The sequence below is a fragment of the Branchiostoma floridae genome, chromosome 9 (assembly GCF_000003815.2).
Source record: "Branchiostoma floridae strain S238N-H82 chromosome 9, Bfl_VNyyK, whole genome shotgun sequence".
Lineage (NCBI taxonomy): Eukaryota > Metazoa > Chordata > Leptocardii > Amphioxiformes > Branchiostomatidae > Branchiostoma > Branchiostoma floridae.
In genome coordinates this window covers 12,548,096-12,562,234 of record NC_049987.1, presented here as the reverse complement: position 1 = coordinate 12,562,234, position 14,139 = coordinate 12,548,096, and the positions used below count along the sequence as shown (strand labels likewise).

Here is a 14,139-nt window from a genome sequence, read left to right as displayed (position 1 = left end):
GAAAATATAGCTTATCGGATGTAATAAAAGCCGGTAGAAAGGATGTCGATTTCACAGCGGTCTGCCGGAATGTCCCCAACATCGGTCTCAGGGCCTAGTGACGTATGACGTCATCTTCCAGCTGTTACAGTCAGGATTATGCCACCAAAATTTCTGGGAAAGCCAAAAACTTCTGGTATGCAGGAAAGGTTATCTACTCAAATAGGTTTTGGAAGTGAATTTCATATGTTCTTGGCTTTCTAATGCTTGTCTCAAGCCGTTTTCGTTTTATGATGTTGCATTATTTTTAATTTGAACGATAGGGTCATCCTGTCTTAATAACGATTGTTGGAGGGGAATTAGACGGACGTTTAGCCACCACTTGAACCCATTTAATCCCTAGGAAACGTTAACGGGATCAACCGAAAGTTGCTCCAACCAAAGCCCCCCAGAATATTCGAAGATTTACGTATACGTGGTACATATAACGTTAAGACCTTGTGAAAGTGCGGGACGCCTACACAATACGCGTGTGAAAAAAGGCAACTCGCGGAAGTAAGAATTGAAAAGTCTCATTTCCCCTTTTGTTAGAAAGCTTCTACGGAGCTTTTAAGTCCGCCAGGGAGAATGTTGCAGATTGTAAAATTGGGATTGTTGTGCGTTTACAAGCGGCTTTGACCCTTAAATTCCGTGTGATAATTTAGTGGAGTTAATCCGCCTACAAATAATTGGGTTTCGTTGAAGTAGATTCTAGCAGCCAGTTTCGGCTAGATTTTCCACTCATATAAACAGCCAAGTGCCACAGCAATCATTCAACCACTTCTTATTACAAGTGAGATCAACAAGAACAACAATGTTCAACTTTGTGCGGTGAATGTAAGACTAAGACAATGGTACCATTGATAGAGAGAAAGCAATTCTTTATCGAGATATTCCATTTTATGATACGTAGTTTCTCATGTGGATTGGCCTCAAGTAAACCCACACTGAAAAGCTTCGGGAATGCTCAAATTGATTTGACTACAAACATGACAGATACGTTTTAGTGTTTCTCATTACCCTTGTACATATGGTAAAGACGCCACTAGTCGACACAGAACAGTACTGCAGATCAAGTTTCTCCGATACTATTGAGCAAGCCAAGCACCGTGTCCATGTCGTACGCATGCGGATTAACGATGTGTGCCCTGCGGCTGGACATGCGCAGCTGGTGTGCGAGCTCGTAGAAACCCTTGTCGCCTGACAGCACGGTGAAGGGGACGTCTTTGGGTAGCCTTTCGTCCAGCTTACCGGCCTGGGGTGAGGGGCAACAAAAATAAGGTACAATCATACCTGTACTGTACTGTAAGTACGTAAGGACCACCTGGCCAATGAAAGTGTTACCACTTTTAGGTCGCCCCCTTGTCAAATTTTTTGTTGATACAATCAAGGGATAAGAATCCTGTCTACGGTGACGACCTGCCCGTAAAGACCAGATTTTATCGGTACGTCTCCTGAGTGGTCTGCAGTCTTCATTGTACAGTTCAGTATCTCAGTAGACCATAGATGTATAGATGATAATAAAGTGTACGTAATGATAGCGACCTGTACGTGAATACAGAGGACTCATGTCAACTGAGAACACTGGACAGTAACTCACGTGCACACAGATGGCAAAATCCGCCGCGTCTTTCCACCTGCCGCAGGACGGGTGCATGTAGAAACAGCCGTTCTGCTGAAGGGCGGTCAGCGGACTGCAGTTCTTAGGTTCCCGCCAGGTGGTGCATCCACCTGCAAATCCGTACACGAACGATCCGCTGCAACAAAAACTGTATGATTGGCTCACATCTGATGACGAAACTGGGCTCAACGTAAAGTTTAATGTAAAGTTCTGCTCCAACCATTACGATGTGATAAGTAAAGGTTATAAGCCATGATTAAACTGACCCAATACGATTCTAAACATAAAATTCACGTTACCTCGGTAGCTCGTGAGGAAGTTTCTGGAAAAAGTGACTCCAGTTGTCCAAGTCCACGAAGATGACGTGTGTGACGTCATCTGGAGGGAGAGGTGGGGCTGTCACGTGACTCGATCCAGCCAATTGCGAGAGGTCCGTGAGCGATGGGAAACTGCTCCTGCAACTGTTGGGTCCCACGTCTTTACGGAAATCTGTAAGTCACAGCGTCAGTCACAACCAAGATCAGAGCAATTACTTAACTGTGTGTCGTCATTGGTCAAGTATAGGACGATGGCATCTTTTCGTCTTGCATTGGTCGACTCTTGGTTGTAGCTTTAATTAAAGTCAGGTACTGCGGTCTGAAAAAAATACGGCTTTTCGCTCACTCGGTGGTTTATTCGGTGGTTATGGGAACCAACCATGCCATATGACACCGTATGCAATCCAGGGCCGGTCATAAATCTATATCTTGTACACTACCTTTACGGTCACTGTCAGATTCTGCATCGTCACTTTGTAGTCTCGGCCGTTTAGACTCAGAAGAACTGCTAGGCTGTGACGACTTCCGTTTGCCTTTCTTGGTGCCTTTTCTCTTGCTCTTGGAAGACTGTTTGCCTCTGGTGCTGGGTCTGCTAAGTGCAATAACGCAATCATTACCGATGCTCTTAATGATATGAGTCTTATCGTGTTGAATTAACACTTCAGCTATGCTATAATACCTTTTACACAGAATAGATCCGGACTAGCTTGTCAAATTCGTAGTGTAGCATGTTTCTCATCTTCTATTAGATCTGTCAGAGTAGCCTGTTCTGGAACAGGACAGTATCAAAGTAGTCGAATCATATGTTAACAGTCACATGATTATGACGTATGAAGCGTTCATATGGTTGGTGGTTGGAGTACGCATTCAAACGCCAAATGTGATCAATTCCAACATTAACATGACGAAAGCAACAGAATATGGGTTATTTTCTCGTCATAATCGTTGTTATTCCATTGTAATGACCGGTCCCATCTTGGATCCAACCACACTACCCAGGCGGTTACCTGTTGATGTCAAGTATACTATGAATACCATATGCTTATTTTTTCGAGAAGTCTTTGACATTGAATTGACTCGACTTTGAATTAAACAATGGTGTTCTCACGGAGAAGGCGTCCGCTCCTTGTTTGTTGGTTTCTCAGTCTCCTGGTTTCTGCGCCATCTCCTTCCTCTGAGGCGTCCGGTGACCAAGCTCGAGTCTGATGCTGACCTGTAGGTTTCCATGGCAACGTCTACGTCATCAGAGCCAGCCTCATCTTCCTGCAGCTCTCTGGAATCATGGGGATTCAAGTGCATGTTTTATTGACGTAGGTAAATTTATTTATACTTAAAGAAAGCCAAATGCGAGAACAGATCATGACTGTATTGTTATTGATAATATTTTGTTGTTCTGTATGTAACCTCGTAGTACTTTCGTCTGTAACGTTATAGCTAGTAGTTGTTATTGGTTGCCATACATTGTACCTTGTGCGATGGTTGAGCAATAAAGTTCATTCATTCATTGACGAGATGAATGGTGTGATTGAGCTTCTTTTTCTGGTACCACACAGTTGTTTGTTGGTTCTCTCCTCTCCAGACGGATATATTTCCCGCTCTTTGAGCCTTTTTTTGCTCATAATACAAGCGACCCAGTACAAAATGAAATGGCATTCAAAAGCGTATTATCAGCACACAAAAAGACGAAAAGGACTCAGAGAGCCTGCTATGTAGGCCGGCTCATTGCTATGTAACGGTGACCATTATTTTGATGACGATGGTGATGATAGTTTTTTTTCTGCATATAGACTATAGTATATAAAAGCCTCAACCACTGCAACCACAGAATTTCGCTCCAGTTGACAAAATTAAAGGACTCAACTACATTACTACAAATTGTTTTATGAAAAAAACGTTATCCTTGGCATATACGAGGGCGGTTCAAAAATTAATGCCACTGGATTTATAACAGGCTCATGTTTTCATCGAATGAGCTGAAATCTGGCACAATGGTACAAGAATATATCCTCTTGAGATTGACATATTTCAATTTGTTGTTAAAATCTTTATGAGTGACTTAGTTGATTTCAAGATGACCACACCCCTGTTATCCCGTCGGAAGAAATTAGAGTGTTAATTATCGTGCAATTGACAATGTCTCTAAATCACTTGTAGCTATTGTAAGAAACTGAAATTGCACATGTATCAAGTTGCACTTCTCTGTCAGCCACATACCTACTTTAATTTTGTAAATACAATCATTTATTATTTTTTCGTTCCTGGTGTGAAGTGAGGTCGTCAGGGTCGTAATTAGCGGTGGATTAGTGGTGAGCTGCTTAAAGTGTCCATAACCGACTTTTTTATTATTGAGAAAAATCAAACTTAAGACACTTCTTGATCTTGAAACAGTTAATAATTGTGGCAGTAGCATTACTTTTTGAACCGCCCTCGTAGTTGGTTAAAAGAAACAACCAGATATTACCAGAAAACTTAAAATAAGATTGTCTCTTTCACGCCAACTCCATAGTGTATACGTAGCGTTGTCAGAGCAGCGAGACACTTTGAATCCAAAGTGTGTAAATATGGTGGAGAGTGGATTATGTGCAGGGATTTTTTCCACCACCACTGAGGCTTACCTGAGCCTACGTCTGTGCCGTTTGCCCATCCAGTGTTGATAGGCTGCGCTGAAGCTGTTGGGAACACTGACTCCACACACCCAACAGTACTGCAGATGGGGGTCACTTCGGGTCAAAGGATCAGTAGAAGTTCCCTCGTCTTGACCGGCGGATGTTTGGATTGCAGCGGTCTCTTCTTCTTTTGATGAAGCGGAGGTCTGTTTTTGTTGTCAAGGGGAGGGGGGCAAATTCATTGAACAATTAAACAATGTGCACTGTTAAATTATCCAGTCATCTGTGTTGTTCATGCGACTTACAAATGTACTGCATTTTCCATAGGCTTCAAACATCGCCACAGCCTGCCCCGTATGAATCTCAAGAAGACGGCACGAATTAGATCTAAATGCTCACCGAGGGAAGGCCGGGAGTTTCACTGGAAGGAAATCCAGCCATGGACGCATTTTTCTTGGAACCGACGCCGCCCATCACTTAGTTTGAAACGTCATTGGCCCTTGTCCTTGAACCTCTTCAGTCGTAGATAGGTTTACGTGTCTTGTAGTCGGTGTGGAGGAGACGATGTGGTCGCCATGGGGACGGCTGGTCATGTTTGTGGCGCGCTGAATCATGGGAACTATTGTTCATTGTTCTAGAACTAGCTATTTACCTGAAGGCACCATGGTGATGACTACACACAAAATGTTTACATCAAAACACTGGAAATTATTAGATTTGGCGCACCCTGGCATTGCATCGAAACGTCAGGTTTTGATATCTCATTTACTTAATTTATGGAAAAATACTTAGATGGTAAGATAAGACTTTCTTACTTTGAACCTGGTGATCAACTGATATGCCAGTTATTCAATTGAGGTCCTTTTGTATAATCAACGAGAAACATTCATTCGGAAAGGCTAACATCATTTCGCGAATGTTTGAGGTCGTGGAACTCTAGTTGACAATTAATTACGTCAACGCTGGAGCTCCCTTTAAAGGACTACATACGTAATCTCAAGCGGTAGCATGTAGGCCGTGAGTTTAATCCCCGGTCGACCATGGGGTCCGTAAGCGGAATTACTAGCCACTAAAACAATATACGCCACTTGGAGTATCTTTAAAAAGCAGCGTGATTATTTGCTTCTTCTTTGTAATGTTCAGAACACGAAGTAGTAAAATATATATAGTTGCGATTAAAGGGTAACTGCTGTCACGGACAGTACAGAACATGACTAATGACAGCAGATGACACCCTTTTATGCACGCCTTATCAGTGACAGGCAAAACGTCCCGGTTGTTTTGTGTAAGCCAGAAGCTTAAGGTCGCCCTGCATCACGCCTTAGTTTATATAGAGACGTCCAACATTCTCCTCATCATTGACACGGTCTACTACAGCAGGCGAAGACAATACCACAACAAGGTTCAGTTGTATTGCAAGACTTCAAAACCAACCGAAGGCAGCCTGTGTGAGCAAAATGTTGACAAAGGTATGGTGTGTCTTCTTCATTCTACGGGACCAAATTGCATGAAAAGGAGGATCAGCCATCTACTTTTGTTCTTTTTGTGTTGTTTATTGTTTTTATTATTTATTTATTTTATTTATTTTTATTTATTTATATAAAGAGATCAATCCACCAACATTGTTGTAGTTGTCCGTTAACATCAGATGAGTGTTTCCTTTCCCAATGTGGAATATGTAAGTGTGGCTTCTCTAACGGTCGCAATGAAGTGAAGTGGTCACTAAACTATATGAAAGGAAAGAAGTTCGCACTGTAACTAATAGATTAAGGAAAACATCCAAATCTGTACAAAAATGTATAATAGGCAAAAGGAACCCGCTAACGTACAGGAGACCTGGTTTGCTGTCGGACCGGTCCTGTACCTGGCCTCTAACAAGACAGACAGCACAAGCTGCGGTAAAAATGCAAACTTCAAAACGTCAGCTAAATTCTATTCATCATCATTGCTGCTATTTCACAGGCTTCGCTAACGATGGCAACTATATACATAACAGTTACATATGCCATACAAAGGGTGACACAGGGCGGCCATAGTTAAGCCCATGTCACACAGCAGGACAACGGCTCACCCGGTGGGTCCGCGAGCTCTAAAGGACATTGCGTCAGCAGTACGGACAGTGTCCTCTCCATGACCGAGATTTTTAAGGATCGCCCAGTGTTCACAGGTCACCGAGACCCGTCTAATAAAATAGGGCTGTGGCGATTTTCAGACGAAAAATTAGCTCGAATTTCTGGCGATTTTGACATTCTGGTGTGTTACGCCGAGGGTGGTTATACCAGCTACATGTATAAAGATACAGATACATTCGGTGACCTTCTGACGAAGACAAACTTCAACGAAGGAATCGTTGGCTTAAGGCGGTACAAATATCTTCCTGCAATGTTTGTCATACTTTAGAATTCATCCAACCTTCAGCTAAATGCTGTCTTGTATCTGAAAAAAAGTTCTAACCGGCCTACGTGTCGGACTTCTGACTTTCCCACGATGTTGCTCGACCTTCGCAATCTACTTGAGTAATGAATGACCCTTTAATGACTTCAACAATTAAGATGTTTCTTCCATACCTGATGTTTTGATGCCGTTAATCCCTTTCCAGGATTATCATTAACTTCAATACAGCCGCCCGTATTTGTAGGCACATTTAACGACCTTCGCATGGAATGTGTCATGACCCGAGTTTGGACACTTCTAATGGCTTGTTTTCCCCGTCGTCGGTTTGTAAGATTTCTTGGAAATCCATGGCACCAAATTGAGATCGCTTTATGACTGTGAGGACATTTGAAAGCACGTCACAAGGGGTCATACAATGTTGAAAACAACAAAATGTGTAACATTCCTATCTGGGAAGTGCATAAAAGGACGATTTTATTGAAGATTATGACTAGCCCCTTCTGGCTTAATGGACAAAAGATGTCAGAAGGAGGAAAGGGGTTAAATCATTAAAGTTTTTAATGATGAAACAAACAGCGAAGGTTGAAAAATATAGAAGGAATGTCATGTGTGTTGACGACATTCCGATGGGTTTTCACATATTTTCAGAACAATACTAAAAGTTACAATGTCTATCTTCACAGACTGGACCATCGGTGCCTCTCCCCACCGATGTTCCCGCGGTTGACGTCAGCTCATTTAAATTTACTTTAGAACAATCCTAAAAGTGACAATGTCTATCTTCACAGACTGGACCGTCGGGGTCTCTTCCCACCCACCGATATTCCCGCGGTTGACGTCATGATCACCTCATTTATATTAGAGCAATGCTAAAAGTAACAAATGTGTCTATCTTCACAGACTGGACCGTCAGGACCTCTCCCCACCGATGTTCCCGCAGTTGACGTCAGCTCATTTATTTTAGAACAATACTAAAAGTGACAAATGTGCCTTTCTTCACAGACTGGACCGTCGGTGCCTCTCCCCACTGCTATTCCCGCGGTTGACGTCAGTTCCGTCATCACGTTCCTGATGTTGGGGCTGATCCTGGCGTCACTCATGTGGCTGTGCTGCTGCGGCTGGAAGATAGAGGGACCCATGACCGACACCTGGCGGACCAAACCGATCAGACAGACAAGGGGATTCGTGACAGGACCGTTAGTGAAAAGCACGAGCCAATCAACGATAAGCAGCAAGAACTCACAAAGAGAACAACTGAGTGTATCGTTTGTTTGATTGATTGATTGGGTGTCGAGTGAGAAAGAGTTTTTTGCGAGAATGATATAGGTCTGTAGTATGAAGCTGGATTCTTCACATAAAGATAATGATATCACTTTAGTAGCAAAATGAACGAATGAACATTAGAACAATTAACGTATTCATATTAAAGTAAAGTACATGTACTACATAAGACGTATCATTTGTCTAGCTTTTTCTATTTACCTATGTACCGCGTGGTATTTGTAAGAAAAGAGGTAACATCGGTACTACTATATAATGACACTGGTTGATATATTGTTAGATTATTCTGCTTCCTTACAAGCTAGGTCCTGTAAAGTTAGCTGAGAGTAACTTAGACGTAAAGCATGTACATGGCGTCCCAGCCTTTTTGTCCAGTGACGTTTTTTGGAAGCTTATCATGAACTTAATGTGAAACAATCTGACAATAAATGAAAGGAAAAGTACAAAGGAAAGTGTGTGTGTCCGCGGTTTTCTATTATAAGTATCCACCAATATAGTTGTCTTAGTTGCAAAACTGCATTTTTTTCTCTAACGAAAATTTCGACAGTTGCTCTTCTGCGTTCATCAGGGCAAAGTGACTTTCAAAGTAAAAAAAATAGGGCCATGCATGTAAAACACCGAATGTTGAATTTATTGGTACCGACCGAATATCTTCTCCTGTCGGTTTTGGCGACCAGACAATATCAATCAAGTGGGTGCCAAACTGGAGCCAGCAAGAGGACAACTGACCATAATGATCTACGACGAGGATTAATATGGTTTCCATATCTATAGGACTATCTGTCTATCCACGCAGATAAAGAGGCCTTTTAGTTCTGCAGGTCGCGAGCTCGACTCCCGACTGCCATTATTCACCTGACCGGTATGCTATTGCAGGACTGCTGTCCGTCAGAGGTGACCGGTTGTCCCGTTGTGACCTGTGCTTTGGAGAGCTACTCCTCAAGCACATTGACGAACAGTACTGCACCTACCGATAAGAATTCGAATGCACGCGTAGGTGTATGTCACGGTGTCAGTACATCGAAACAATCAATCTAGCCTTACTCCCCAAAGTACAAAACTAGCCTGGCTAAAATCGCGCCGCTAGCGGCCGGCCCTGCAGTTGCCACCGCCTAGGAGGAGGGGGTCATTATCCCCAGCCACCTATATCTTCCAAAGCAAGCTCTCTGTGTCTTTTTCCGTTTCTTGGGGGCTCATAATACAATTTTGACCAGAGACCCAGTACAACACGAAACTGCCAGCAAAATTAAATTTTGTACCCCCCCCCCCCCCACACACACACACACACGGACAAAGGTCCAGAGAGCCTGCTATGGAGGCTAAGCCACAAAGACAAAACAGACAAACAACAACAAATATCGGACATACTTATAACAGCGATAGAACAGGACAGGTGCTATAAGTGGGTACACTAGTACTGCTTTGTACAATATTCGTAAATGCATGCAAGGTACCGCTTTGATGAAGGGCACCGTGCCCTTTTCCAAACACGGTAGTCTGTGACAGATGGACCAGTTTCTGGTACAACAATGTGACAGGCTTGTAAATTAAAAATCAGATATGTAATAGCAATGTCGTTAATTACTGCGCCTAGACGAATTTGGAGACAATGAAGGCAGAAGAATCCCTTCATATGGAGTGGACCACTCTGGATCTAGCTCCAGGTCCTGTAGCCGAGCCTCCGTTCCGTGTGACGGTCAGAGGCAGACTTGCGATCACATCCATTTACAGGAGCCATGGGCAGGAGAAAACGCTCTGCAGCCAAGAGGCCCGTCTTTCGCCGACGATTATTCGACCTTGAAGAACTTGGGACAGGCGAGATCTCGCTGGCAAAGGTAAAGGCATGACTTTGAGGAACATTTTCTTTTAGAAATCACGATATTTTCAGTGAGCTACTTTGGTCCCGTTGTTTAAGAATGCGATGGTGTCGACACCGGCGGAATCGCTTTCGTCTTAGGCCGCCGTACGATTTTGATATAGAATTTTCAAGCATGCTATGGCCATAAAAACAACCACCGATAATAATCCAAGACAGCCTTTTCAGTAAAAAGACAGCTGTGGTTTGTACGACATATGCACGGCTATCTCAAGAATGTCCTCAGTTTGGTTTGCGAACGTACGACGAACGTATGATAGATGTGACCCTTTTCGTACGACATGTATACTTCGTCAAACTGTGAGCGTACATTGACGCCAGCCACACTACAATGTTTGTCTTTGGTTATGTTATTACTGACGTATAGTCTGTTTTGATCGTACGTCCGTCATTTCTGGGCCTCCCGGTTCCATCTCGGCCCACTTACGCACAAAACTTCACAAATTTGCTCGGTGGCATTATCCTTCAAACAGATATTACTAGTAGTTAGAGGCTAGAGGCTTTATTTCGTCCATTAGCATAGAGATACAAACATATTAAACTGTTCCTGATAAAAAGCAAGACACCAAACATGAATAGGCCACCGATTTAGTGTGAGAAAAGATGACAATTTGTTTCTCACAACACTCGTCATATATTTGGAACTGTAGTCGGAGTACTCTTTGCACCGGTGGATGACACACTTTGTACCTTGTAAATTGCTGTGCAATTATGTTATTGTATATTGCCTCTTGGGACATATTCCAACCAGGAAGAGATGGAGATGGCGAGGACAAGCTACAGTATCCACGGCGGGGCCAGCCCTGTGACCACCAGGCGTTACGGCGCCGATGAAGTGAGATATTCCATATCCAGACCTCTTTGAAATTTAAACCGTGTAGAAATAAAAGAAAACCATTTAGTCTTACATCAGCCAGCCAGTTTACGTTCTGATATGATTGACCATCAGTATTGATCTTGAAGAAGGCGACAGTGGTCGTTGAATTTGAAACGGTTGAAAATTTGCTTCGTGTATACCTTTGTGTTAGAAAAAGTTTAGCATTGTACTATGAGAACTACCAACACAGCTGAACTTCCATGACAGTTGGTTTTGAATTGTGGAGAAAGTTAACACTCTAAATGTCAGTGACCAGCCATGTGGTTTCGAGTGACTTGTACAGGCTTTGCCATTCAGATTTCACACCCACCTGTGTTCAAATTGATTTTTGAATCCATAATCTTTTGATTTTCCACAGAAATACACGAACCTCCTGCCTGACGGCCCAGCGACTCATACTTACGTTCCCGTGCACTTTGTCGTCCTCCTGTCGATGTTCTTCCTCAGTATCCTGCTCATTTTCTGCCGCGCGCGGCGCACGAAGTCAAAACCAGCGGTGCCAAAGAGCACCTCATCCCGTCGGTCCTCCGGATCCACCACCACCAATAACAACAGGGCTGTGAAGAGGTCAATCACGGTCATGGGTACTCCGAAGGATAGGGACCTATTCTTCAAGTTAGAAAGGAAAGGCTCCTATACAAATGGAGTTGGTCAGAGGAGGCAATCTGTACGAAGAAAGTCCGCTGTGTAACCGTAAAGATGTTGGAAAATATAAATGGCTGGTTTATAGCAGAGGTGAATTCCGTTTCGCCATCAAAAAAGTACTTGGTGAAAAAGATAAGCTGGACTAGATACTGTAAATTAGGTCGAAATGCTGAGACCACTAAGCTCACTTTTGTAGGGTAAAAACACACCATTCTTGCAAGTGAAGATCTTGGTTATTGATAACATTACTTTCGTTGTTATACAACGTTGCTTGTCCATCTTTCAAAGTAAAGTTTCTAGTAGTTGCCTAGCTTATGTGGACAGACCTGTGTGGATTCAGTCAGATTTGTGACATACTATGTCATGTCATATCGTATTACATGTTATAACGTTAGTATAAGTATCTTGTTTTTGTCCTTTGCAAAAAAAGGAAATATAATCCGGCGATGGGATTGCCATATTTGGTGTACGGTCTCAGTAGTTTTCCAGCCAATCAGAGCTACCGTTTTGGCAGCCATAATAAAGCTATTAACACAGCAAATGCCAGACTGATATCTTTACAGTATTTTATGCTTCCACTGGCATGTCACCATCAACGAGTGCTATCAACTTATAAATATATCTCTCATCAAGTTTTTGATAGCTCCATGCTCTAACTTCGTATTCATCACTTGATTTTGTAACTATAATCCGCCGTTAAGTACATTATGTTTTAGAATGTCCATTATACAAAGATATGCGCAAATCAAAGTGCCATTTGACTTGACCAGAAATATGTACGTTAACGAAGAACGAAATGTTCACGTACATCATGACATAGATAAAATAAGATGTAACGTTAAGGCCACAGCAAGTGAATTTTATGGTTGACGTCGTCTACAGACTTCACATTTAATGGGAGGGTGAAACCACGATGGGGAAAAACAAGCCTGATGTCTAGATTTTCTAAATAGACATAAAAAAACGTTGTAGAATAAGAATTGAAGCGACAAAATGGTATCACAGCCAAGAAATCTCTTATTTCTGTATTCAACAGGTGCTCAAAGTGACACTTGTGTAGACTAGAATAACTTACCTAGCTGACAACTACAGTCATGGTTACCATATTGGTGCCACTTACACTATCATCACTAGTTTCATTGCTACAACTAGGGTCATAGCTTCATGCTCATCACAAGTGTTACTTCTGCAATTTAAATCAAGGCTACCACAGTGCTAAGATTAATGAGTGAGATGATCCATAAAATTTACTTGCACGGGGGCCGCGTAGCACAGTGGTAGTGTATTCGGCCCGTGACCGAGAGGTCGCCGGTTCGAATCCGCCTGCCGTGTTGTCGGTCTTGTGCCCTTGGGAAAGGCACTTTACACGACTTTCCTCACTTTACTAGTACTCAAGTGAAAAATGAGTCGTCCCTCGGATAGGACGTTAAATGGAGGTCCCGTGTATGGGGAGAGCCATACCCCATGCACGTTTAAAGAACCCCCACACGTGCGATGGTGCGGTGTGCGTTGGTGCAAATCCTTCTGTCGGGAGATTGTTGGTGATTCACTTCAAATCACCCGGATGGAGGCCTGGCCAACCTCTGTCTCGTATCAGCCACATGGTGATCTACATCATTCACCCGGACGGGTGTGTCACCCCGTAAGGGCGGTATAACCCGTAGTGTGCGAACATGTGTGCGAACATGTAACGGAGCCGTGTTACAGGGTTATCCCTTGACAATAGCCTACGGCTAGTTGGGCAGCCCTGGCTGTTTGTAAACAGCGGAACAAATAAATAAATAAAAATAGATGAATAAAATTTACTTGCTGTGGCCTTGAGTGGAAAAACAAATGTTTTAAGAAGAAGGTTTTTGGATACAGATGCAACACAGCCAAGTTTTCTACTCTTTTACTTTAGTTATCTATCTATCTATCTATCTATCTATCTCTATATATATACTAGTATATTGCGACTCAGTGTATTTGGCCAATGTTCTGCATGAATATGCAATAAAGATAACTCATTGTCATTTTGTCTGAGAATCGATTAAATTTGAAGGACTTTAGATCTTTTACTTTAGTTGTCTAACTCAATATATTTAGCCCATGTTTGGCATGAATATGCATAAAAAAGATGACCTATTGTCATTCTAGCTGAGAAACAATGAAATTCGGAGAAAATTGATGTTCGCTCCTGGCTGTCGGTCCGCCCTGCAGGTCATTATCAATCCATTTTCGATGCGATGGTGGAAACTTAGCCTGATATCCAGCCGTAATATAGCTCCCGAGTCTCTCCTCTCCACAAGTAATTGTGGAGATGGGAGAAGAGCTATATTACAGCTGGATACCAGGCTAGTGGAAACTCATATTGGCGACGCCTGATGGGCGAGGCTCGCCCGGCGAGCCTAATAGTATAGTGAGCGACCGTTTGCAAAGAATTCCAAAAACTCCACAGGAATGTCAGGAATGCCAAAGTCCGCGCGTGCGTAGTTGCATCATGCCGGACTGAACCATTACCTCCA

The 14,139-nt window shown here is 42.9% G+C and overlaps 2 protein-coding genes and 1 long non-coding RNA gene across 4 annotated transcripts; 2 read left to right on the top strand and 1 right to left on the bottom strand.

The window, feature by feature from the left end:
* Positions 1-787: 787 nt before the first annotated feature.
* Positions 788-5,287, bottom strand: LOC118423213 (E3 SUMO-protein ligase ZNF451-like). 2 transcript variants are annotated; one of them, XM_035831276.1, is made up of 7 exons: positions 4,962-5,287; positions 4,572-4,768; positions 3,065-3,229; positions 2,397-2,545; positions 1,939-2,128; positions 1,619-1,787; positions 788-1,273 (listed from the first exon to the last, which is right to left on the bottom strand). In XM_035831276.1, exons 1-7 carry the CDS (start codon positions 5,034-5,036, stop codon positions 1,091-1,093), a joined length of 1,128 nt encoding a protein of 375 aa, XP_035687169.1. In that variant the 5' UTR covers positions 5,037-5,287; the 3' UTR covers positions 788-1,090. The 2 variants fall into 2 exon arrangements, with proteins under 2 accessions (XP_035687169.1, XP_035687170.1); XM_035831277.1 differs by having other exon boundaries at positions 1,619-1,775; positions 4,962-5,285.
* A 544-nt stretch (positions 5,288-5,831) lies between these two features.
* Positions 5,832-8,689, top strand: LOC118423221. The gene is made up of 2 exons (XR_004832001.1): positions 5,832-6,031; positions 7,959-8,689. It is a non-coding gene; the product is annotated as an uncharacterized LOC118423221 (long non-coding RNA).
* Positions 8,690-9,666: 977 nt separating this feature from the next.
* LOC118423217 lies at positions 9,667-12,095 on the top strand. Its single transcript, XM_035831285.1, has 3 exons — positions 9,667-10,072; positions 10,865-10,948; positions 11,349-12,095. The coding sequence occupies exons 1-3, from the start codon at positions 9,974-9,976 to the stop codon at positions 11,679-11,681; spliced, it is 516 nt and encodes a 171-aa protein (XP_035687178.1). The 5' UTR covers positions 9,667-9,973; the 3' UTR covers positions 11,682-12,095.
* Positions 12,096-14,139: the final 2,044 nt, after the last annotated feature.